This window comes from Leptinotarsa decemlineata, unplaced genomic scaffold, assembly GCF_025532065.1.
Source record: "Leptinotarsa decemlineata unplaced genomic scaffold, Ldec_3_MD MMD2_tig00000035_RagTag_RagTag, whole genome shotgun sequence".
In the NCBI taxonomy this organism is placed as follows: Eukaryota; Metazoa; Arthropoda; class Insecta; order Coleoptera; family Chrysomelidae; genus Leptinotarsa; species Leptinotarsa decemlineata.
In genome coordinates, this window is record NW_027412540.1 from 1,493,824 (window position 1) to 1,520,511 (window position 26,688).

General features: G+C 32.7%; 1 protein-coding gene across 6 annotated transcripts in view; it reads left to right on the top strand.

Moving 5' to 3' along the window:
- The window catches only part of ago (F-box and WD-40 domain protein 7), a 115,130-nt gene that overhangs the window by 24,521 nt on the left and 63,921 nt on the right, over positions 1-26,688 (top strand). For 5 of the 6 annotated variants that reach the window (XM_074171698.1, XM_074171702.1, XM_074171699.1 and 2 more), the window contains 3 exons: positions 16,594-16,823; positions 19,839-19,952; positions 25,489-25,770. In XM_074171698.1, the coding sequence (XP_074027799.1) occupies positions 16,594-16,823; positions 19,839-19,952; positions 25,489-25,770 (626 nt within the window). The remainder of the gene's footprint in view (positions 1-16,593; positions 16,824-19,838; positions 19,953-25,488; positions 25,771-26,688) is intronic. The other variant, XM_074171703.1, reaches the window with a different exon arrangement.

Here is a 26,688-nt window from a genome sequence, read left to right on the forward strand (position 1 = left end):
GAAGAAAGCAGCATGCTGGAAAAAAAACAATAAATAATTTAGTTGAGGAAGGTGAGATGAATAAAAAATATATTGATAAGCTGACAAAAAAAGGATCATTATCGACAACAAGCTATGGACATGGAAACTGACATGAATATCCTATTAGAGAAACTCAAAAAAAACACTGAAAGAAATGGAAGACAAGATAAAGAAATTGCAAAAACAGATTATTGTAAAATAACCCAAAAGCTGTAAGTACTCAAACTAGTGTCATATATTTTAATAAATCTTCAACAGATGAACAAACCAATGGCGTCGATAAACAGGAAATTAAAACACGCAATCAAGGAACACAGGTCATGCTGCTTCCACTTGACTTAGTTTTTCACACTTTCAAAGCAGACTCTAGTAAAAAGTTCAATGAATCTGGACGTAATAAAAACAAACAGAATAAGTATCATCTCTAATTACCATGGTAAATGTTTTTTTGAAGGTGATTGACAATGTTTCATGGTGCATTTCATTAGTTCGGACTTCCATTGTCTAATATGATATAAATTGATTTGAAATCCCTGAAAAAATCTGTAAATAATTAAAAAGGTTGGCTGAAAAATAAAAATTATATAAAGCAAAAAAATTGAAATTACAATGAAATAAAATACAAGCAACAATACAACAACAAAAAATTGAACTATTAACAAGAGATGAAATGAAATTCCTGAAAGAATCTGTAAAAAAATTAAAAAAGATTAGCTGAAAAATAACAATTATATTAAGCAAAAAAAAACTGAAATTACAATGAAATGAAACTACAAGCCACAACAAAAAAAAATTGAAATATTAACATGAGATGAAAATTAAAAAATTATTAACAAGAAATGAAAATTTAAATTGAAATATTCCAAACCAAGTTACTTCACTTGATATTCAAACCCATCAAAACTCTGCAATCCAGGCTTTGATAAAAACAAATGCTTGCAACGACGAATTGCTAAAAACTGCACAGGAAAATGCATACAAACTGATGGAGCCAGATATTCTACTATTATGGCCCAAGGATACCGATGTGAAAAAAATAGTAATGTTTAAAAAAAAAATTAAAAAAGGCTACCACAGGAAAGCGTGACTAGTAGTCACGCGATAACTCAGCTCTGTAAAATAAGTGATGAAAACTTTAGAGAAAAGCAATTCAAATGTTGCCAATCAAAATCAACAAAAAATTTTGTCTGCATTATATGCGGAAACATATTTCATTTATCCTGTGCTGGGAAAATGAAATTGGAGTGTAAGAAAATTATGTGATACCAGAATCATCTGCCAACAATGTGATAAAGATGTAAATGGTAACAAGGAAATTGAGCTTCAAATTGAAGTCCGTATGTTGAAATCACTTTTAAAGGAAAAAGATGAAAAATATAATCTTCTATTAGAAAACACCAAATTATTAAGAAGCAACAATATTCTAGAAGAAAAACTGATGAAAATGGAATTGGAAGCAAAAACACAGCACCAACAAAAACCAACAGATAATGTGAATACTCGTACATATAAACAAGTTCTACAAAAAACAGCAGTAAACAAAACGTTTTCAAATCAACAAAACAAGACCTTGACAATGGGAATTTCAACTGATCAAACATCCACGTCGCTGCCGAATCAATCTGCGAGTGTTGGAAATACGGGAGCGGTACGAAAAAATTTCAATCAAAAACTCCAACAGGCATAAAGAGAAAAAATGTTAGAAATAGTGCATTTAACGCAAGAAAGAGAAGAATTGGAGAGTGATAATTTCAAGCATATCACATATAAGAAATGGAGGCCATTGAAAAAAACTTTTGGGGAAAGTGATTCCTCGGAAGATTTTGGAGTCCCTAGAAAAATATGGCTGTAGGTACTTATACAGAGTGAGAAGGCATGTTACTCCTTAAAAAATAGAAAATCATATAAAAGCCCAAGATTCTTTTAAAGGTGCAGAAATAAGGGTAAAAGAACTTCCCACAGAAGAGAGTCAGAACAAATGTATCATGTTCGGGATTGATTATAAATTCAAAGATAGTATTTACAACCCTGCAGTATGGCTCAAATCAGTAACATTTCGTAGGTTCAACTTTCGTAAGTTCAATCAGTACAGCACTAGTGCAGAGGATTTTCAATAAAAAAATCAAATATTGAAGTAAGTTCTTCACAGCTTAAACACAATTTTAGAGATATTGGTCTTATGCACCAAAACATACAATCCATAGGAAACAGTGTGGAGAAAATAGAACATTTTTTGGCGAACAATAGTGACTGCCATTTTTTATGTGTTACTGAGCATTGGAAATCAACTACCCAACTGGAATGTATTGGAATAGAAAAATTCAATCTAGCAGCATCCTTCTGTTGTACAGAAAAAAACATGGGGGAAGTGTTATATATTGTAAAAATGGGGTAAACTATAAAAGTTTAAAGGATATATCTAAACTGTCAGTTGAAGGAAATTTCGAATGTTCAGGTATTGAAGTTTCCCTTTCTGATAAAAAAATGATAGTTGTATCTTTATATAGACCTTGTGGAGGTTCAATGAGTATATTTTTTGATAAATTTGAATATTTGTTAACAAAAGTCACAAGTGATAATAAATTAGTCTTTATAGCAGGTGATTACAACATTGAACTGAAAGAAAATAATAATGAAAAATCAAAACTATTAGCTCTAGCTAGCTCCTTTGATGTATATGAAGTTATTGATGAATATACACGCATAACAAAAAATTCCAAAAGTTGCATTAATAATATCTTTACAAATTATAGGGGTACTTACATTACAAAAGTACTTGAGACTCATGCTTCAGATCATACAGCCCAAATGATTACATGTAAACTCAATCTGCAAAACTCAATGAAAGGTACACACAAAAGATGTTTCACAGAGGAAGCCATAAAAAAATTTGTCGAAAAACTAAATAATGAGGATTGGGCAGAGGTCTATGAAATACAACATGAGCAAGTAAATAAACAACAATGGGTGATGTTCATCAATAACTTTATAAATATTGTCAACGAATGTTTTCCAATCAAATACATACATTTCCGTACAAAAATTGTTACTCGAATTCTCAAATTAAGGAATGCAAAAGTAGGTTAGATACATTACTATGTCTATCCAAAACGAATGGAAGTATCAAATATGAATACTTGCAATCAAAAACTGAGTGTGGTAAGTTGTTAATATCGTCAAAACAGGAAAATTATAAAGAGCGTATAAAAAATTCTGAAAACAAAATGTATGTGGAGTATCTGCAACGAAATTACCGCCAAAGTAAAGAGGCAAAGCTGTGACATACAGAGTGATTCAATCGATATATCGAATAAATTCAATAATTATTTCAGCAAAATATCCTCAAAATTAGTTGAGAATAATAATGAATATTTCACTTGTGAAATAATGGAAAACCCACAGTCGATGTGTATACAACCAAATGATGTGGTTGCAATGTCATATAGATGGTAAACTTAATTATGAGGTACATATTGACTATCTCGCAGAAAAACTAGCAAATAAATGTTATGCAATTAGAGTGTTGAGTCGCTTGAAAATCGATGTACTGAAAACGATATATTATGAGACTGTTTATCCTCTGCTGAAATATGGAATATTAGTATGGGGAGGGAGTACACAACTAGAACGTATTTTCATAATGCAAAAACGTATCTTGAAAACAATGTTCAATATGAATTACACAGATACTTGTCGTGGTACCTTCAAGGGTAACAAAATGCTTACTGTATATGCTATATATATATTTATGTTTGTGTACTTTTTGTACATGAGAGCAAATCGAATTTTGAAGATGACAAATATAGACATGAGTATTCCACCAGACAGAAATCCATTTATATTGTTCCCAAACAAAGATTGAAAAATACAGAGCATGGGCCGCATTACGCATCAATTAAATTTTAAAACCATTTACCCTTGATTATCAAAAAAGATCGGACAAGACAAACTTTAAAAAAACGTGTTTTCGATCTGTTGTGTAACGTTGAGCCATATTCATTACAAGTATTTATTTATTCAGTATAAACGGGAAACCCCTGTATTACAATGATCGAATACAAAATTATATAATTAATACCCTACACAGTAAAAACCAACTAAAACTGATATATAATCGCATTAACAACCAACATAGTAAAAACATAATTAAATAGAAAATACATAATCCTTGGCCTCCTGTTCAAATACTTCCAAAGAGTTATGGAAAAAATTGAGACCTGACTCGTTAGCCTCTCTCAGAATTCTTGATAGAGGACTATAGTGTCCATAGTTTGTCACGTGCCTGTTCACCATGAAGACAGATGTATCATCTCTTGTTCCACATTGCTTCACCTTAAAATTAATCAAACTGAGTGGTTCAGGACAATAAAAGTGCCCTGACAGTATTTTATATAAAAAAGGTAAATCTATTTGAATACGCCTATTTTCCAAAGGAGTTAAATGAAGAATAGATCGAACGTCACTGTTATGGTAAAGACCTACTTGCATTCCTAATTTAAAAGTGGCAGTTTTTATTTCTGCATAATTCTCGAACTTTAAGTTACACATTTTAATTCTCCATAATTCTGTTAGGTAACTAAATAGTAAATTAATGCGATATCTGACTTTGTTTATCGGAGCTAAGCTGATCAATGTCAACTTCGACTGATGTCGTTGCTACCCGCAAACAATTTTCAAGATGAGCGTCAGTAATCCGTGTTCTCATTTGAGATATAATATGCTTCATTCTACTTAAAAGTTGTTCACACATGTAAGTGTTACCAAATAATGAAATCATGAACAGATAATGTTTGTAAAACGCAGGATATTTCTCTTTATCAAAATAATTTTTACAGAATTCTTCCAAGCCAACCTGATTGAATTTCTCTTTAAGCTGTACATAACATTGCATTTCGCAACATTCCATTTGTAAATGACCCGGCAAGAAACTTACATCTGTAGAAAATGGTGTTACAAATGCAGAAAAAAGCAGTCGATGCTTATCAAAATCTAGGAATCGGCTTTCGAATTCAGTTTTTAAATCAGATGTTAGAGATGCGTATTTAGCCGCTATCTCTGATGTGATATCTGGTCGATCTGAAAGTGTAGAAAAATGAGTGAAGTTTTTAGTACGTAGCTGCTGTTCCCAAAGCACAAGTTTCATTTGAAACGCAGAAAAAAGATCATACATGTCATTAATCAATTGACATTTGCCTTGTAAACGAATATTGAGTTCATTAAAGTGGCTAGTTACATCTACCAGAAATGCAAAGTCGGATACCCACTTTTGAAACTCGGAAATACTCCTGGATTTGCTTTCAAAAAATTATTGTATTTCTTGCCTCAAATCAAAAACTCTTTTCAACATTTAGGCATGGGTCAGCCATCCTACTTCTGCATAAAACAAAACATCACCATATTCTGAGTCCAAGGATTTAAGAAATTCTTGAAACTGACGGTGGTTCAAACCTTTCGACTTAATAAAGTTCACTATTTTGACAACTACCTTCATAACATGATCTAGTTTGAGAGATTTAGCACACAAATTCTCTTGATGAATAATACAATGAAAATTTAGCATCGACGTATTGCCAACTTTACAGGCCTCATTTTCAATCAGTTTTACCAAACCTTCATGTTTCCCAACCATTGCTGGAGCACCCTCAGTTGTTACACCCGACAAGTTGTTTAATTGTAATGAAAAGCGGTCTATGGTTAATTAAACAGCCTCTAATAAATCTCGTGATTTAGTGGTATCCTTGAGTGGATACATTGCTGTTAGTTCTTCCGTTTTATTAAAGTGGGCATCAACACCTCTGATAAATATTACTGGAGTTTTTTCCCAACACCAAATCGTTATTTTTACACCTCGACACGTGTTTCGATCACCAAGTGATCATCTTCAAGAGGAAGATAAAACTAATAACTACTCAAAACTAAAGCTACTTATACTAATCAGGTACATAATACAGGTAGGTAATCAGTAATACCACCCATACAAGTGTACCACCCTAAATTAATTTTACAATTGGCCTTTCTATTATTTACAATATGTCCTTATGTATGCTGATTTTTCAAATCTTCCATATTTTAAGTGTGGAAGATTTGAAAAATCAGCAGTCGCCCATCATATTTTGCAACAAAACCATTCCATAGACTTCAGTTCTTTAAGATTAGTTAGACAAGTTAATAACAACAGGCAACTAGATGCCTATGAGAGTGTGGAAATAAGTAAACATAATAATATTATGAATAACGACGACGGACCAATACCAAATAGCATACTATATAGCGTGTTGAAATAATATTGTTGGGTTTACTGATTACTACAAAAAGACACATTGTAAATACACACATCGGAAAAGTTTAGGGATATTTTTAAAAATGGCAATATTTTTTTTTTATATTACTATAGGAAAAAAAAGTTGACGGGTGATTATTAAACGAATGTAACTTACAACAAAATTTATTAAATGGTCAAAAATACTGAGTGCGCAAATAAGCAAAACTAAAAAAAAATATGGCTCTTCTTTGGCACCCCCAAAAAAAATCATAATACAAAAAAAATTGGAATCAGTACAAAGTATGACCTCCACGCTGGTTTATTACGGCCCTACGTCTATCGTGCATCGACAAAATGAGATTGTCAATGTCTTGTTGAGGTACATTTGCCCATTCAGCGATTAAAAGCTCTCTCAATTGAAACGTTGTGTGAATGTTCCCCATATGCGGAGTAATTCTTCGTTGAAGCATGCCCCACACATGCTCGATGGGATTCAGGTCCGGTGATTGTGCTGGCCATGGCAATACATCAACTCCTTTGTTGATGAGCCAGTCAGTCACTAGACGCGCGACATGTGGACGAGCATTATCGTGCATTAGGTGGAAGTTTTCACCAACAGCACCAGCAAACGGACGGACGATAGGTAGAAGAATGGTGTCGAGGTACTGTCGAGCTGTGAGGGAGCGATTTGGAAAAACGAGATCGGTTCTGCTGCCGATCACGATTCCGCCCCATAGCATTACTGTACCACCTCTGTAAGTGTGGACTTCCTGGACGTGTCTCAAACGTTCATTATTTCCAGGTCGTCTCCACAGTCTTACTCGACAAGAATCTGGATTCGTCTGTAAACAAAACTGTGGCCCAATCATTTGCATCCCAGTTTTGATGTTCTTGACACCACTCTAATCTTCTACCGCGATTGCCTCTCGACAAAGGTGGACATCTAAGTGGCCTTCTGTTGTGGAGATCTGCTTCATGTAGTCGATTTCTGACAGTATCACGACCAATGGTTACCTGGTGCGTCTGTTACAACACGTTAACCAACTCAGGTGCTGTGATTGTCGGTTGTCTTCTTGCGGTTAAGACCAAAAATCGGTCTTGAACTGCAGTTGTAGCACGTCCTCGCCCTGGATGTTGTTCGGCTGGACTGCCAGTTTCACGGAAACGCCGCCACAATCGACTGATAAACACTTTGGGAGACCCCCAAACGAAGAGCTACATCATTTTGTCGCATGCCACCTTGAAGAAGCCCTACAGCTCTATTCATCTCAGCCAATGGTAAGTGATGGCGTTCCATGTTAAAGCACAATATTTTCAGTTTAATTGCTGAGCAAGAACTGCATAGAATGTACAAACTCGACAATTTCAGATTATTCATTTTAGCCGAAAACCTACAGTTTGTAAAAAACTTGATAAAAAATTAGTTACCGTTTTTGCAAGCTTTGTTCAACCCATAGAAATCTACAGGGTGGTCGAGTGTACCAATTTGATCGAAATTAAACGACCTCATGCATTTATTTTTATGATATTTAGTATGTTATAAAAATATCCCTAGACTTTTCCGATGTGTGTATATTTAGATAGGCAGTATTGTGAAACTAATTTTATATAGCTGAAAATTGTTCTATATGTAGCTGTAACATTTAAACATACATAAGGACATATTGTAAATAATAGAAAGGCCAATTGTAAAATTAATTTAGGGTGGTACACTTGTATGGGTGGTATTACTGATTACCTACCTGTATGATGTACCTGATTTGTATAAGTAGCTTTAGTTTTGAGTAGTTATTATTTTTATCTTCCTCTTGAAGATGATCACTTGGTGATCGAAACACGTGTCGAGGTGTAAAAATAACGATTTGGTGTTGGGAAAAAACTCCAGTAATATTCATTACTACACCAAAGGTTCCAAACAGTATATCACAAGTACCTCTGATAAAGATCGCCACTTGTACAGTATCTGTCATATCCATACTTTCGTCCAATGCCAGAGAATAATATATAAACTCAGATGCACGTTTTTTAAAATTATGTTCAATGTGCAGGCAAATATCATCCACACGTCTTGTAATAGTTTGACGAGATAGGCTTATTTTTGAGAAATCCTTCTTCTTTTCTGGACACACAATTTCCGCGACACTTTCCAAGCACTCTTTAACAATTTCACCGTCTGAAAATGGCTTGATTGACCTTTGTACTTATCAAACTTATTTGCATGTTTAGTGTCGTAGTGACGTTAAAGTCAGCCCCACTTTATGTAGATAAAGCATGTTTTGATTTTAAACGTAAAAGAGAAGAAGTGTTTGTTTGCTTTTTATAGTAGGTATGATAGGGTAATTTTAGTATTAATTTTTTTTTACTTTAAAAAAATTTGCTAGGCTCCGCGGGCCACAAGGTAACAGACAATCATCTACAGATTGGAGTGAGCGATATAACTTAAAGTCATCAGCAAAAAGTAATCCTTTAGAATCAGTTATTTCATCAATAAGATCATTGACAAAAATATTAAACAACATTGGTTCACAATGACTGCCTTGAGGAACCCCAGACGAAACAATAATTGTATGAGAAATATAATTGTTGATTTTTACCCACTGAATTCTCTCTTTCAAAAAGCTTTCAACCCACTATAGTATAGTACCGTTTAATCCAAAAGATTCAAGTTTATTTAGCAATATATTATTGTTGACCCTATCAAAGGCCTTTGAAAAATCTGTATATATTGAATGGACCTGACCCCGCTTCTCAAATGCAGCCAATATATCCTTCTGATAGTGACAAACGAGCTTGGTACAGCTATTGGCAGAAACACATATTTTTCACTCATAGAATCCCATATTAGATACGAACTACCCTTTTGGGGTTTTTGTAGGAAAACCTTATAGAATTCTGTGTTCATTCTACAGAAGAGAGCAATCCGTTATTTGTACAAGGCCAAAGCAAGGGATCACTGTAGACCACTATTCATCAAGCATCAAATTCTTACGCTTACATGCCTTTTCATTATGGAGACTGTATGCTTGATTCACAACCGACATTTATCGAATGATAACCCATTAAATCCCAGGTACACCAGAAATAACTGCCATATCACCCTGCCAATACCTAGGTCGACTCAAATTAAAAATTCAATAATATACGAAAGCAAAAAAATGTACAATCATTTGCCTGAACATTTTAAAGCAACCGGAAATAAAAAAAATACAGGAAGGAGATAAAAGTATTTCTCATTTCAAAAGCGTATTATGACCTGCAAGAATATTACAATGACCATTTTTAATAATTTATATTTGCATAAAGATATAGGTATCAACTTCATGTCTAGATATTGTTTTGTAATTAGTTTCGAATATATGTGAGTGAATGTCATCATTCTATTTGTCATGGTTGTGTTTATTTATATGGACATTTTATATATATATATATATATATATATATATATATATATATATATATATATATATATATATATATATATACAGTGTGACCCATTTAAAATGGAACCACCCCTGTAGAATGTGCATTTTTCAATCAATCTCAATTTTTTTTTATTGAAATATTAAGCATGAAAAACTGTATCTTGACACTAACTTTCACAATTTTAGTTTCATTTCCAAGGCACTCTATGGTTTTTTTTGTTTGTCAAAAACGGCAAAAGTTTATTAGGCAATTTTTGTTTTCAAATTTGACTACACCACTGGATTCGTAGTCGTTATAAATCAAAACTGTCAAATTTTCATTAAAAAATATTTGTTAACAACGAAGTTACAACAACTTCAATTTTGGAAACAAAGTATTTGTTTGTAATTTTTATTCAGATTATAGACATATTTGAGATCTGACAACACTGTCATCACCAAGTAGAACACCAGTGAATTTGTACAGTGAAAATCCGAAGTCAACAGCTCAATGCGTTCTACAGTTATAACTCCTGAAAATATGGTAATGTGAGAGATTTGTGGTGCAAGCGTTTTGTAATAAAAATCTGACTACGCCACTGGATTTGTGGATAATATTCCTTTAAAATCATCCATTTGAGTGTAGGTTACGAGAAGTGTATTCTAGAATAACAGAAAATTAAAAATTCATTTTCAAGTTATGCAGTACTTAGTACATTCTTCCGCATAGCCGCTAAAATCAAATTGATTTAAAGCATGGAAATCATTTATTCAATAATAAAACAGAGAGCAGGACAAAAATTGTTCCTTGTAAATTCTTCATAACTCAGCTAAAACAATATTTTAGAGGAGATATCAATAATTTGAGGAAGCTGAACTCATTATGCAAAGATTTTATAATAAATCAACAGTAGGCTGTGATTTTGACAGTTAATCATAAATAAAATAATAGTTGTTAGTTACGTGCATTTAATAATGGCTTTGCAATTATCATTAGAAGAAAGAATTGAAATTGTGAGAATTTCTGGGGACAATTATCATAGTGAAAGAGAAGCAGCTAGGATATTTAATCACAGACATCCAAATCGACTTCCCATTGACAGAAGCACCGTCAGTAAAATTAACAAAACATTTAAAGAAACCGGTGCAGTCAGCAAACATATTTTAAAAAATAATCACCGAAGAAGAAATTTAAACGAAGGTGCTGTTTTAGATTATTTTAGAAACCACCCAAACAGAAGTTTACGAGTCGCCAGTTTGGATTTAAACTTACCGAGAGAGACTATTCGACGATGTCTTAAACAAAACAAAATGAGAGCATTTAAACCTAAATTTCTTCACTCTTTAAAGGCAGGTAATGAAGTGAAACGTATGGAATTTTGTTTGTGGGCACAAGGCGAGTACCTGAATACAAGAAATTTTTTAAACTGCATAATGTTTAGTGATGAAGCTTCTTTCAGCACCAATGGGGTAGTTTCATCGCAAAATGCTCGGTATTGGGCTACGGAAAATCCGCACTGGATCATAAATTGTAAAAGTCAATATTCCGAAAAAATTAACGTTTGGTGTGGTATAGTACAAAATAGAATAATAGGTCCATATTTTTTTGATGGAAACATAAACGGGCAAAATTTTTTGGAATTTCTAAATAACCAATTATCGGACAAAATAGATGAAATGCCTCTTGCGGAACAAGTAAATTTATATTTTCAGCTCGACGGCTGTTCCGTGCACAATTCGAGGATTGTTAAAGAGTGGCTAAATAACGACGAGGACGAGGTAGTGACTTAATTGAATGGCCACCTAGATCGCCTGATCTAACAATATTAGACTTTTTTCTGTGGGGTATTCTGACACAAAAAGTATACAGAACAAGATCAACGAATCGAGCTGAACTCATGCAAAGAATACGACAAGCTTGTGCCGAAATTACAGTTCAACAAATAAGAAATAGTGTAAACAATATTCGGAAGAGATACGATAAATGTATTGAACTTAATGGAGGTTTGGTAGAAGCCACAAAAATTTGAATGTTTAGTTTTAAATCAATGTTTATTTTAGTATCAGTTTTTTCTCAATGGCAATTAATTGTTGAATAAATACTTTGAAACTTGTTTGTATACATTTTGTTTTCATCAGCTATAGAAGAAAGTAGAGTAAGTTCAGAATCTCATAAAATGTGATTTTCCAGGTGCGCTGTTACAAAAGTACTATTATTTATTATTGGGAAACTTCCAAAATGCTTACAAGTATGACCATTAATACTTCAAGATTCTATCAAGATTTGGTAAAAGCGCAATTGGGAGATCCCATGACATGAGATTCTGAACTTGGTCTACTACTGCGTAACTTGAAAATGAAATTTTAATTTTCTGTTATTCAATTATTCAATTTTTATTTTAATTTTCACTTCTCGTAACCTACACTCAAATGAATGATTTTAAGGGAATATTATCCACAAATCCAGTAGCGTAGTCAGATTTTTATTACAAAACGCTTGCACCACAAATCTCTCACATTACCATATTTTCAGGAGTTATAACTGTAGAACGCATTGAGCTGTTGACTTCGGATTTTCACTGTACAAATTCACTGGTGTTCTACTTGGTGATGACAGTGTTGTCAGATCTCAAATATGTCTGTAATCTGAATAAAAATTACAAACAAATACTTTGTTTCCAAAATTGAAGTTGTTGTAACTTCGTTGTTAACAAATATTTTTTAATGAAAATTTGACAGTTTTGATTCATAACGACTACGAATCCAGTGGTGTAGTCAAATTTGAAAACAAAAATTGCCTAATAAACTTTTGCCGTTTTTGACAAACAAAAAAAACCATAGAGTGCCTTGGAAATAAAACTAAAATTGTGAAAGTTAGTGTCAAGATACAGTTTTTCATGCTTAATATTTCATTAAAAAAAAATTGAGATTGATTGAAAAATGCACATTCTACAGGGGTGCTTCCATTTTAAATGGGTCACACTGTATATATATATATAAAATGTAAAGATGAATAATTATATATATACAGGGTGTCCCTGGACTTCCTCTTTTCCTCTCGGGAATGTATAGATGGGGTCAAAATATCACCAGTACTTCATATAACTTTTTTTCCTAAAAGTCTTCGTAACCAAGTTAAGGGCCCTCGAAGTTACAAAATGAAAAATGTTTTTCTTTGATAACTTTTCAAGTGAATATTCAAAATCATCCAAATTTTGGTAATTGACTAAACAAATGAATTCCGTCGATGAGCTTTCATGCAGGAGTCAGTTGTTTTGCTACAAAGTCAGGAACGGACTACCCCCGATGGTCCACACCTCAATATTTTTCAACAAATTAAGGTTACTTGGACAATTTTATGAATAAAAGTACTCGTGTGGAAAGTAGATCGGAGCAACGAGTCTTGATAAAAATGTAGTTTCACTAGACGACATCAAACCCGTTCTGTATACTTTTTGTGTCAGAATACCCCACAGAAAAAAGTCTAATATTGTTAGATCAGGCGATCTAGGTGGCCATTCAATTAAGTCACTACCTCGTCCTATCCAATGATTTGGAAACTGGTTATTTAGCCACTCTTTAACAATCCTCGAATTGTGCACGGAACAGCCGTCGAGCTGAAAATATAAATTTACTTGTTCCGCAAGAGGCATTTCATCTATTTCGTCCGATAATTGGTTATTTAGAAATTCCAAAAAATTTTGCCCGTTTATGTTTCCATCAAGAAAATATGGACCTATTATTCTATTTTGTACTATACCACACCAAACGTTAACTTTTTCGGAATATTGACTTTTACAATTTATGATCCAGTGCGGATTTTCCGTAGCCCAATACCGAGCATTTTGCGATGAAACTACCCCATTGGTGCTGAAAGAAGCTTCATCACTAAACATTATGCAGTTTAAAAAATTTCTTGTATTCAGGTACTCGCCTTGTGCCCACAAACAAAATTCCATACGTTTCACTTCATCACCTGCCTTTAAAGAGTGAAGAAATTTAGGTTTAAATGCTCTCATTTTGTTTTGTTTAAGACATCGTCGAATAGTCTCTCTCGGTAAGTTTAAATCCAAACTGGCGACTCGTAAACTTCTGTTTGGGTGGTATCTAAAATAATCTAAAACAGCACCTTCGTTTAAATTTCTGCTTCGGTGATTATTTTTTAAAATATGTTTGCTGACTGCACCGGTTTCTTTAAATGTTTTGTTAATTTTACTGACGGTGCTTCTGTCAATGGGAAGTCGATTTGGATGTCTGTGATTAAATATCCTAGCTGCTTCTCTTTCACTATGATAATTGTCCCCAGAAATTCTCACAATTTCAATTCTTTCTTCTAATGATAATTGCAAAGCCATTATTAAATGCACGTAACTAACAACTATTATTTTATTTATGATTAACTGTCAAAATCACAGCCTACTGTTGATTTATTATAAAACCTTTGCATAATGAGTTCAGCTTCCTCAAATTATTGATATCTCCTCTAAAAGATTGTTTTAGCTGAGTTATGAAGAATTTACAGGGAACAATTTTTGTCCTGCTCTCTGTTTTATTATTGAATAAATGATTTCCATGCTTTAAATCAATTTGATTTTAGCGGCTATGCGGAAGAATGTACTAAGTACTGCATAACTTGAAAATGAATTTTTAATTTTCTGTTATTCTAGAATACACTTCTCGTAACCTACACTCAAATGAATGATTTTAAGGGAATATTATCCACAAATCCAGTGGCGTAGTCAGATTTTTATTACAAAACGCTTGCACCACAAATCTCTCACATTACCATATTTTCAGGAGTTATAACTGTAGAACGCATTGAGCTGTTGACTTCGGATTTTCACTGTACAAATTCACTGGTGTTCTACTTGGTGATGACAGTGTTGTCAGATCTCAAATATGTCTATAATCTGAATAAAAATTACAAACAAATACTTTGTTTCCAAAATTGAAGTTGTTGTAACTTCGTTGTTAACAAATATTTTTTAATGAAAATTTGACAGTTTTGATTTATAACGACTACGAATCCAGTGGTGTAGTCAAATTTGAAAACAAAAATTGCCTAATAAACTTTTGCCGTTTTTGACAAACAAAAAAAACCATAGAGTGCCTTGGAAATGAAACTAAAATTGTGAAAGTTAGTGTCAAGATACAGTTTTTCATGCTTAATATTTCAATAAAAAAAAATTGAGATTGATTGAAAAATGCACATTCTACAGGGGTGGTTCCATTTTAAATGGGTCACACTGTATATATATATATATATATATATATATATATATATATATATATATATATATATATATATATAATTATTCATCTTTACATTTTATATTTTCATATTTTTTGTCTCTCATTGTTATCTACTCACTTTGTCAATAAGAATAATTATTCTTGGACAATAAAGTACAGTTTGATTGATTGATTGATTGATTGATTGATATAATAAATTCGTCGCTGTGGACTAACCTTTTGAAAAGCTATGTTGTTGATTAGTTAGACTGCTGGAGCAATGCCAAGAAAGTTGTTTTGTTACAAGACAATCAAATATTTTGGAGATGACTGATGGAATACTTATACTTCTATAATTTTTACATTACATCTATCCCCTGATTTGTGAATGGGTTTGATGAAACTGTTTTTCCAGAACACAGGAAACTCGCCAGAATCCAAAGATAAGTTAAATAAAAAGTATATTGGAGTACTCAAGGTACAAACACATTTCTTGAGTAAAAATGATGGAACACCATCTGGTCCAGAACTGAAACTATTTTTGAGCTTACTCATTTCATTAAAAACTTCAACTAAACTAACATGACATTTGTTGAGATTGGGTGCATTCAAAATTGGCATAGTTATTGTTTGGTGGTCGAACTCAATATACACAGATGCAAAAAATTTAGCAAAAAGATTCACAATATCGATATCATTATTGCTCACTTCATCATTATAAGATGCTGAAGATGGATAAGAGTTGGCATTATTTTTTAAACTGGCATATTTCCAGAAGGTACGTGAATCATTAATGATATTGTTTTCGATTTTCGATAAATATTCTGTATAGCATTGTTTCGTTAAAATTTTACACTTGGATCTCAATTCAGAAAATTGCATGTAATTTCTGTCATCATTAGTTATTTTGAACAACTTATGAGCTTTCTTTTTTTTAAATATACAGTGTTTCAGTTCAAAAGTATACCAAGAAGGGTAAATAGAATGTTTTCTAAGTTTAATAGGTATAAATAGAGTCATAGCTGAATAAATGATATCGTAAAATTGTTCCAAAGCTAAGTTGGTATCTGTTTTACACAAATAGTTATCCCAGTCAACACTAGCAAAGTAATTATTGATAACCCTGATATCTGCTTTTTTAAAGTCGAAAATGAATTCTTCATAGTTCAAAAAAGACATTTCGCTTGAAATAGGCAGTTCAAATGAATAACAACCTTAATGGATACTGATAACAACCGTGATACTACATGGACAAATGACCTTTTTCAGTTTGTATTAAATGTAAGCTTCCTAAAAACTTCAATGCTACGTTATACTCAATAATCTATATCTGTGATTACTTATTTTCCTTTCTCTTTTTTATATACTCATTGTATTTACCTATATCACGTGATTTTAATTATTCTAATATTAAGAGACATTTGTGTTATTATTGTAATCATTTTTCTGACATGAGTTTTATCAATTGTAATTGGAAGCTTCAATAAATCTATCTATCTTTGTGTGTTATATAATTTTCCTATTCTGGTTGAATGGGTAAATTAGTTTTCAGATTACCGAAATAATATGGCTTTTTCTCATATGCAGAAGAATGCTAAACCATTCAGACATTTTTTTTCTAGAACTGAATTATGATCGTTACTTATTATATGTTAGTTCTAATAAACCACTTTCTAGGTACTTCGCAAAGGAATATAGACCCGAAAGGTATAACAGTGAACGAAGATAACTACAATATTGAAGAAGTAGAGATACTAGAGAAAAATAATTTTCTGAATGAGCTTGGCTTGATTCAAGATTGTGAGGATTACCAGAATAAACATGAACATGATGATGATGATGATCACAAAGAGGATTCCTGGGAAGACTGTGTAGATCAAAATTTTTCTGAAGAGTCAGTTGAAAATGTAAGTTGAAAAGGATTTCTGTGTAACTTTTAAATTTAAGAGCTTCTTGATAGTCTCAATTTTAGTGTAAAATATGTAACCTACTATCGACATTGAAGAATTGTATTGTCGGATATTTTGAAGAAAACATGTAATTTTTCATATTCAACATTCTTTCAAACAATGATTTTTGAAAAATCTTATGACTGAAAAACCCTCTCATCGTTTAGTCGCGACATTCTAGATGTAGTTAACCGATTAGGGGCCGAATTTTTTTTCAAATCATGTTTTTTGTACCAGGTACATCTAATGAAAAACCCTTATTGAAGATTTTTTTTTAAATATCCCGGTGACATTAGTTCCCAGCCAGTGGATAGCATTGCCACATGGCAATGCTTACTGTATCAATTTTCAAAAAAATGTATGAAAACACTTGAAGAAACTATTGTATAGCGAAACACGAGTTGCTGTATAATGGAATTGGCCGATACTTGATGAAAATCCGTAAGTAACTTATTCAAAAAACACTTTATTCTAAGATTTTCACTAAACAGTTTCATAAAAACGGATCACGTGTTTCGCAATATAATGGCTTCTTTAGGTGTGTTCTTACACATGCCCATATGAGTGCCTCTATTGAGATACTCCTAGGCGAGTGACCAATGCATGAGTAAACTCAACCGAAAACAAAACAGATCTAATATCTTCAAGACAGATTTGTTCATCATTTGCCATCGAACACTAGGTGCAAGTCCTGCGATCTAAGGACTCACATCGCAGTCCAAACTTTTGACTTTGTCCTTTGGATTTTTTTAAAATGCTCTGTAGTGTATGACTTGTTTTAAATACTTAGTTTCTTGAAAATCTTCTTCGTGTTCAATAAGTCAAGATTTCCTTCATTCTTAATTCAAACTAGATGCCTAGCTCAGAAATAAGTCAACATAATAATATTATGAATAACCATGGTGGACCAATACCTAATAGTTTACTGTATAGCTTGTTGAAATAATATTTTTGGTTATCAAATTTACCTGACTAGTAGATGAGGCAAAATTGTAAAATTAATTTCAAGGCAATTAAGAATCAAGTACCTAACAGAGTTATCTATGGTATAAATAAGACTCCTCTTGAAGATGATCACTTGGTGATTGAAACACGTGTCAAGGTGTTAAGAATAACAGTTTGCTGTTGGGATAGAACTCCAGTAATTTTTATTCAAATGATTAGTTAAGAAATGTTTTCTAATTTAAAAATCATAACTGACATTCCTCTACAAATTAACAAAAAATATATTGATAATGTTATTGTTTATTAACTAAACAATTTGTTGGAAACGATTCCAACCCGTTATCTTGAACTGATCATACATTTCAAACTTCTGAAATTTTTTAAAATTTTTTTATTGTATGTACTACAAAAGTTGTCTGAAGCACTCAATTTGTAAACTAAAAAAATTTATAACTTTGAAACTATTGAAGATATGAAAATAAACATTGAATACATTATTATAGAGAATTGATAGATCTTTCAAATGAGCCTTTCAACAAATTTGAAACTATCTTTGATCAGTTATTTGCATTTGTTTATAAAAATAATAGGCATTTTTGACGTTATTTGGAAATATTCCTCTTATTCCTATTCGTATAAACCTTTCAAACTCTTATCCATTAAGCTCAATAAGTTTGCTTTTATTAACTTGTGTATGTCTTGAGTTTTTTATTTCCGAGTTGTGGCTGGGGTTCACAATTGATTTTCTAGTCATGTTATATCTTTCTTTTTTTATCAGGCTGATGATGGATGGAAGCGTTTAATATTTGATATATTTTCTAGAAAGAGTTCAGTTACTTTCTCGTTGAAATTGGTTATGTTATTTGGTTATATTTTGTTCATTTATAATTTCCAGGAACTCACCATTTTTTCATTAATTTTGTAGATATTGGTTTTGTGGAAGTTAAATTCCACAATTGTATCATTTTGTGGTTGACTATTCAGGTTTAGTGTGAGTTCTAGTCCCAGGTGGTCTGAACCCAGGTCTAAGATTTCCTTTATTTGAATAAAGTTCGCAAGGTTTTGAGAGTAGAAAATTATATCAGAAGTTGAGTCCAAGTAGTTTGACATTAGGAAGGTGGGAGCCTTCGTTTGAACCTATTATTTGCATTAAAGTCACCTTTTTTTCCACCCTAAAGTTGGGATGAAAGTAAACCAAAAATATGTGTAGTTTTCTTTCTAAACGGAATTGTGAAATGGATACGTTCATTGAGTTGATGATTAATTGCAGAGCATTTACTTTGCCAATGTTAATATCTGGTTTACATTGTTGGAGTGACCCACCTGTAGGTTTGTTTAGTATTCGGTGAACATTCTTCAGTATGATCTCCCAATTTCAGTACAAAGTGTTTTGTTAGTTTTGGTTTTTGTTTCTACAAACACCTATCAAGATGAATAAACCTCTTGAAGAAGCCAGTCTCTAGTGCTGGCGAAACATAAGAATGCAGTTCCAAACTACGAATGCCTTCAAATCCAAATGAAGATAATAACACTGAAAATCTCGGCTGCGAAAGATAACCAGTTTTCTTGTTTGTTGGTTTTTATTAGTAGGTTGTTTTTGTTTGGTTTTTATCTCTGTGGTTTTTGTAAGAGTTTGACTTGTAGTACTGGTGTTATTGCCCAAAATAATATAGTTGATCTCAGCTAAAGTTAGTATTTTCTTTCTCTTTTGTTCATTTTCAGCCTTTGATTTGGATTTTCTTTTGTGCCTTACTTTTTTCCATGTACCATTGTCATCCACTTCCATTTACTAGTAACTACCATCACTTTCTGAAGACATTTTCCTTTTTTTGCTAAACTACTGTACAGAAGAGCTGAGGAAACATATACTTTTATGACTATCAGTACAATACTGTCAGCTACATATACATTACTATAATAAATAACAACTGTTAGACATACTGTTTTTTAAAAATGGGACCAAGTTTATGGAATTTTCATTTTTTTGTAATGATCAAATAGTTTTTCATTGAATTTTTATTTTTTTAGTTGGACGACAGCAGTGGTGGTGAAGAGCAGAGCAATTGTCTTTTAGGTCAGACAGTGACTCCAAGAAGTTCCAAATTGAACAGGAGCATATCGGATTCAACTGAGAGAATTCTGGTAGGCGGAAAAATATTGTGGATTTGTTTTTTTCACTTTGTGTAATCAATTTACATTGAATCTTATATTGTCCAAGGTTTAAACATGGAAACAAATCCAAAAAATGTTTGATTATCAAGACCTTGGTTTTTTCAAGTGGACTGTCATCATCTAATTTTATGCTCTAAAATTTGTCAATCATTTAGTGTCCTTTAATGTTCCACAATATAATGAAAAGCTTTTTATTATCATAAAGTACAAAGTACAAGCAACTTCACGAAGAAAGGAAATGAGCACATAATAAAGCAAATTTCACTATCAAAAACATATTCAAAATATATTACATGTATCAGTTGAATAAAAAATACAATCAGTAAAATAAAAATATCATGAAACGCCTCAGGGATGCCAACAGGCAGAAGAAAATAAGTGTTTTCCTTCAGATGTTTTTGACAGCCTTTTGAAAGTCCTTTATTTTTGTTGGTAAATAGTTATATGCCTTCATAGCTTGGTAGTCAGTATCAGCCTCAAACTAGTTGGATTTATGAGTGGGTATAGCAAGGTTATTTCACCATCTGATCGTTATCTCCATGTCAATAGTATATGAGTCGTAATTGCAAGAAAAAGGGGGGCTTCTTTTTGACAAACATAACAAGAGGTAAAAAATTTAATGAGGGCACAGTGAGTATTTCTAGATTTCTGATATGATTCGCGTGTGAACATGTGTACCCAATTTTCAACATGCATCATTTTATACTTTTTTATGTGATGCAATATTTTGTTTGCACTAGTGGAAGTGTCTCTGAAAATTATTACATATGTGATAATTAATTGAACATGTGTGAAGTAATAAATCTTTATGCTGTTGATTGATATTTGATCTCTTATGTAGTAAATTAACCTACAAATCGAACTGTCTGATACATTTTTGTGATTTTCCAAATTAAGACATGGGTCAAGCGTAACAGCTAGAAAACCTATCATAAAGGGATTCATAATAATAATAATAGCCTTTATTACCCAACAGTTAAAAACCATTTACAGGGTTAACTAAGTATGTTAAAAAAGTAACATAGATTCTTATAATTACAAAGTTACAATTTGAGAAAATGAATAACAAAATTATAAAATGAAAGAAAACGTGCTGCAATCAAGATTTCCTGTTCGTTTATATTATTATAAAAACAATTTGAATTTGATAAGCATGGATGCAAAGTATTTTCATCAACTGCAGAGTGTGAATATGTACTGTGAAAAAAATTGAAAAACTATGTACAATTTCATCTGGAGAATCAATAGCAAAGTCATCATATTTCATCCTACCTGGAATATGGGAAGTTCTATTCTTGGAATGTACATATGACCACAATGATTGAGGATTAGTCACTACAGATTCCTTTATAGAATTCAAAAAAATATCATATGCAGCTTTCATTTGGTTTTTGATGACAAGTCTAAGGCTCTTGAATTCATAATTGTATCAGTTTCATTTTTATAAAGTTTCAAGGAAACTTTCTGCACCAGTCATTCATTTTGGGATCAATCATTGTTGCCATTTCCGATAGCTGTACATTATTTTGCCCACGGGTCATTACTGATGTATCATCTGCAAATTTTTATATCAATCCGGGATTGAGAGGTTTTTGGTAGGTGAGTGGCATATATTGAAAAAATAATTGGCCTCAATATCGAGCCCCGCGGCACTCCCCTACAGTAGTTTCTCTTGAATTATATTGTCTACCGTTTTCTTTGATACAGATGGCTTGGGTACGATTTGTCAATTATTGCATATTTCTCTGGTGCCATAGTCTTATAGTTTATGTATGTCACGATGTTTTCGAAAGATCAAAATATAAGCCATCCGGAGTGCTTTTACTATTTATATTTTTTATATATTTTCAGTGACGTTAAAACTTGCTAATTCTTTCGAGAATTTTTCCTGAAGCTATTGAATTAAGAAACAGTTGAGCTCATTGGTTCCAGAAAGATGGTAGGGTGCACATCACCAATTCTTTCATAGATGAATGAATTTTGGGAACTATCTATTTAAATACGTTTATAGTCTATTTCAAAAGAGTGTAGAGTAATAAATCATGAAGTGTCATAAAATTTGCCTGAATTTCGTTGTCGTCTATGGGCGTAGGCAAATCTTAGGATTATTAAACTTAATAATTAAAGTAAATTAAAAATTACAGACATAGATAATAATAAAAGGCCATTTTTGGGAAGTAATTTGGTCTAAAACTAAGTACCTACATGTATTTAGGTAAGTAAAATTTCTTAAAAAAAGATTAAGATTAATTTTAGTGGTTCTTGTAAACTTATTTAATATGCAATTTGGGTTCATATACTTGAGCATGATTTCTCAAAAAAGGGTTAACACTTAGTTCCGAGGTGCCATGTCATTATAATAATCCCTTTTTGACCCTGCCCACCAATCATGCAATACCTATTAAACCCAGGTAATTAAGAAAAAGGGTTTAAATATATTGTAATGGTGTCTTAAACATTCGAGTTATAATAGTAATTGTTACTACACCGATTGAACGTACAGTGATATTGTGATATAGAAATAGTGAAAAAGTTATAAAATGGGGACATTTACTCCAAAGAAAAGAAGTGTAAAAAATTCTCCGCTATCTGTTTGCGAAAAAGTTATAATTTTAAATGTATATGATTGCATAAAACACGATCACCCTAGTTTGTCTGCACTATTACTGGAAAGTGATGAAATTGTTTGCTGGAGACGAAAATATTTGACAACTATAAAGCAGTACCGCAGAGAGCAAAAGAAAATTTTTTATCTTGATGAGACGTGGATAAACGAAGGTTATATAGTCAAAAAAATGTGGCAAGATAAAAATATAACAAGTTCTCGCCAAGCTTTCATAGAAGGCCTTTCGACGGGTATTAAAGTGCCTTCGGGAAAAGGGAAGAGGCTTATAATTGCTCACATTGGAAGCGAAGACGGATTTTTAAAAGAAGGTTTGTTAAGCTTTGAGTCGTGCCGGACGGGAGATTATCATGAGGACATGAATTCGGATGTCTTCGAAGACTACTTCGGGGAAATGTTAAAATATCTTTCAGCTGATTCGGTCGTGGTTATGGATAATGCAAGCTACCATTCAAGGCGCTTAGAGAAGGTACCAACTTCAGCTTGGAGAAAGCAAGAAATTATTAACTGGCTGTCAAATAAAGATATTCAGTTTGAGACGAATTCAGTAAAGAAGGAACTACTAGCCATAGTAAAACAACATAAATCTCGCTTCATGAAATATGCCGTAGAAGATGTAGCAGAAAAGTATAAAGTAACTGTGCTGCGCCTACCGCCATATCATTGCGAATTAAATCCTATAGAACTTATATGGGCACAAGTTAAAGGATATGTTGCAAGGCACAATACCACATTTAAAATGAAAGATGTCAAGGTATTGTTTGATCAAGCCATTATGGAAATCACATCAGAAAACTGGCAAAAAGCAATCCAGCATGTTTTAAAAGAGGAAGATAAAATGTGGGAACTGGACAACTTGGTCGATCAGGTGGTTGACCCTATAATTATAACACCAGGGGATGATGACAGTTCTTCGGATGAAGACTATACTGATGTAGAATAATTTAATTGAATTGTAAATATACTGTAGCGGGATAAGCAATCTGGACAGAGACCAGTGTATCAGTGACAGTGACACTTTTGCTTAGGTTAGGGTTTAGAATTAAGGGTAGTCTGAATAATTATTTTCTCGGAAGGTTCTCGAAAATTGTACCTAGTAATCTCTAGAACATTCAATTAGGGTATAAATAGAGTGTTGTTAAACGTTAAGGGAAGTTCACAGTTTTAGTATTGTTCAAGTGTCAAATTGTAATAACGTATCCAGTAAAGTTCTTGTCGTTTTTGTGAATAAATTGATTTAAAGTCCCCACAAGTGTTTCAATACGTAAAGTTCGTTCGTGTGTGCTTGTGAGTATTTCCCGATTTCGGTTCGTATATATTTTATTGTTACATTTTATATTTTTTTAATAACACTGTTCTGTTGTATTAAATTTTTATTTCCTTTAATATAATTTTTATGAATGCATATTCTTTTGGCAATTATCCCACTAGCGCGCCTCTGGCTCAGTATTTATCCGTCGATAACAATGGACAAATCCCTTAAAACAGGGTGATACCTACCTGCTCTTTATGAAACGACATAATTTTGCAATGCGGACTAGGGAAGTGACAGAATTTATTGACGGATCACCCTGTAACGCTTTTGAATACTTAATGAGATTTTATTACTCTACACTCTTTTGAAATAGACTATAAAATCTGTTTTTCCGTTAACCAGCTGTCGCACCCCTACGAACGACAACCCTCAGAAGTCGAAACTTGTGCGAGCTAAGGATTAACGAGGTCTTACCTTTTAACGTGTGATTCCTAACACGGGTTGGACCCTAGCAAGTGAAGATCGATCGTTCAGACTAGGGCTTGAACCACCGACCAACACGGCAGTCAATTCGAGTGAGTGAACAAATCACCCACGCCGAACCGCTTGGCTACCGACCGACCAAGATATTTGCTAAAGATATTTGCAATAGTGTTCGATGGCAAATAATGAACAAATTTGTCTTGAAGACATTTGATCTGTTTTGTTTTCGGTTGAGTTTACTCATGCATTGGTCACTTTCCTAGGAATATCTCGATAGAGGCACTCATATAGGCGAGAATTAATGTTTCATCCCATTGAAAAGCTATGAAATCACAAACTTGTACCTCGAAATTACCTCGATACTGCAAATCATCTCTAAAAGATAATTAATGTAGGTGAATAATATAGAGCTAATGTGCGTGGTACTATCTATAGTAAAGTACCAGATCTTTAATAGCAGATGTTCTTACTATGGTTACATGAAATGCCTTATGTCAAGTTTTATGGCAAAGTTGTCTAACATCATTGAGAAAGTCAGAGGTGTTGAAAGTATAAAGGGTATATCCAAACATTTTCCTAGATCATGGTACCGACATATAATCCACAACTTCAATTATATTGGCATGCCGATTGGAAGATGAGAAATATTTATTAAAAAATTTCATTTTTCCAATGTGTAGGTTAAGTGTTTTTGTTGGATAGGCATAGTAAGTTGTATCTATAATATAATAACTAAGGTGAAATAGTTTCTCAAAATTTTATTGTATGTATTTGTTATTCCTCCTGAGGGTATACTCTTTTGAGAAGTGTTTAAGTAGGTAGTCATATAAATCTACCATACATTTAGGTTTATGTGTGAGAAACAATATAAATGTTTGGATTGTGTTGTCTGAGCCTAATTATTGCTTGCAAAAAAATTCTTCAAGTGTTTTTGATGCAAATTCAGGACCATTATGTATCAAATTCACACAAAATCTTGATCACAAAATGATGAACAATTCTTGACTAGAGTTAGTATCACTTCAGTGTTGACTAACCATGATTAAATGTTTAATCTTCTCTCTGACCAGGTATAGCAAAATCCAAAAATAATTTCATGAGATATTCAGTTGTCTTTTGAATATTCTTTTTTTGTGTGATTTTAGCGTAAACGTAAGTTGGATGTCAATAATGGATATCCAACCAAGAAACGCCAACCAGAATCACCCTGCAGCACAATGTCTGATAACAAAACCAACGTGCCCTCTCTGGGGCCATGCACTCCTAGTGGCCGCCCCAGGGCTGTTATTCCTACCAAAGATAATCCTCCACCTGAGATGTCGGAATGGCTCTCACAGTTCAGTACTTGGTCTAATGCTGAAAGGATAATGGCTATTAATGAATTGATTGAGAGATGTGAACCGACTCAAGTGCGCCATATGATGCAGGTATGTCTTTTATTGTAATAGTATTGATAGTATAGTTTCACACAGATTTTTTATAATATTATCATTTCATTTATTGGTTTTAGAGATTACAGTGAAAGTAATATAAAACACGTTATCTATAGTAAATTCACATTTAAAATTGACAATTTTAGAAATAGTGTATATTAAGTAAATTGAAATTTATTATTGAGTGAAAGTATCTAATTACCTGGTATAAAATTCTTTGATACTATAAAACATTTTTGACAACAAAAGTTTCGAGATATTTTCTGAATTTGAAAGACAGTAGTTTCCTTTTTAATTGATTCTAGAAATTTATTGTAAATCCTTACACCATCAGAGATGGGTCCATTGAGAGTTTCATACAAATTATTTTGAGGTATTTTTAGATGGTGGTTAAATCTCGTTGAATAACTGTGATCATTACTATGAATGCTAATGCTTTTTTTATTTTTGAAAATGTTACAAGATAGTTCTAGAATATACAGGCAAGAGAGAGGAAGTATTTTCAGATTGGCAAATAATGGTCTATAGTAGCAGTCAGCAACAGGCGAACCGCGGTCCGTAAACGGACCGCGAAAGGTTGACCCGCGGACCGCCCCAAATAATGTATTACATACCAAGTACATATAAAAATTAGATGAGGTATACAATACCTCAATTAAAATAACACAAATACTATGATTTTCACCATAAGGGTTTTACAAAAACCGCGACACGTGTTTCGCTATACAATAGCTTCTTCAAGCATAACTAAAGTTACTTCTAAATTACACCTTATATACTATAACCTAGTAACTATTCGTCTACCTAAGTAATAAATCTACCTGAAAAAGTCAGGTATCAATACATTTTTCGAAAGTCTACCTGTAAATATACCTTACTATTATTACCTGCGTGTGAACAAATTCAATAAAG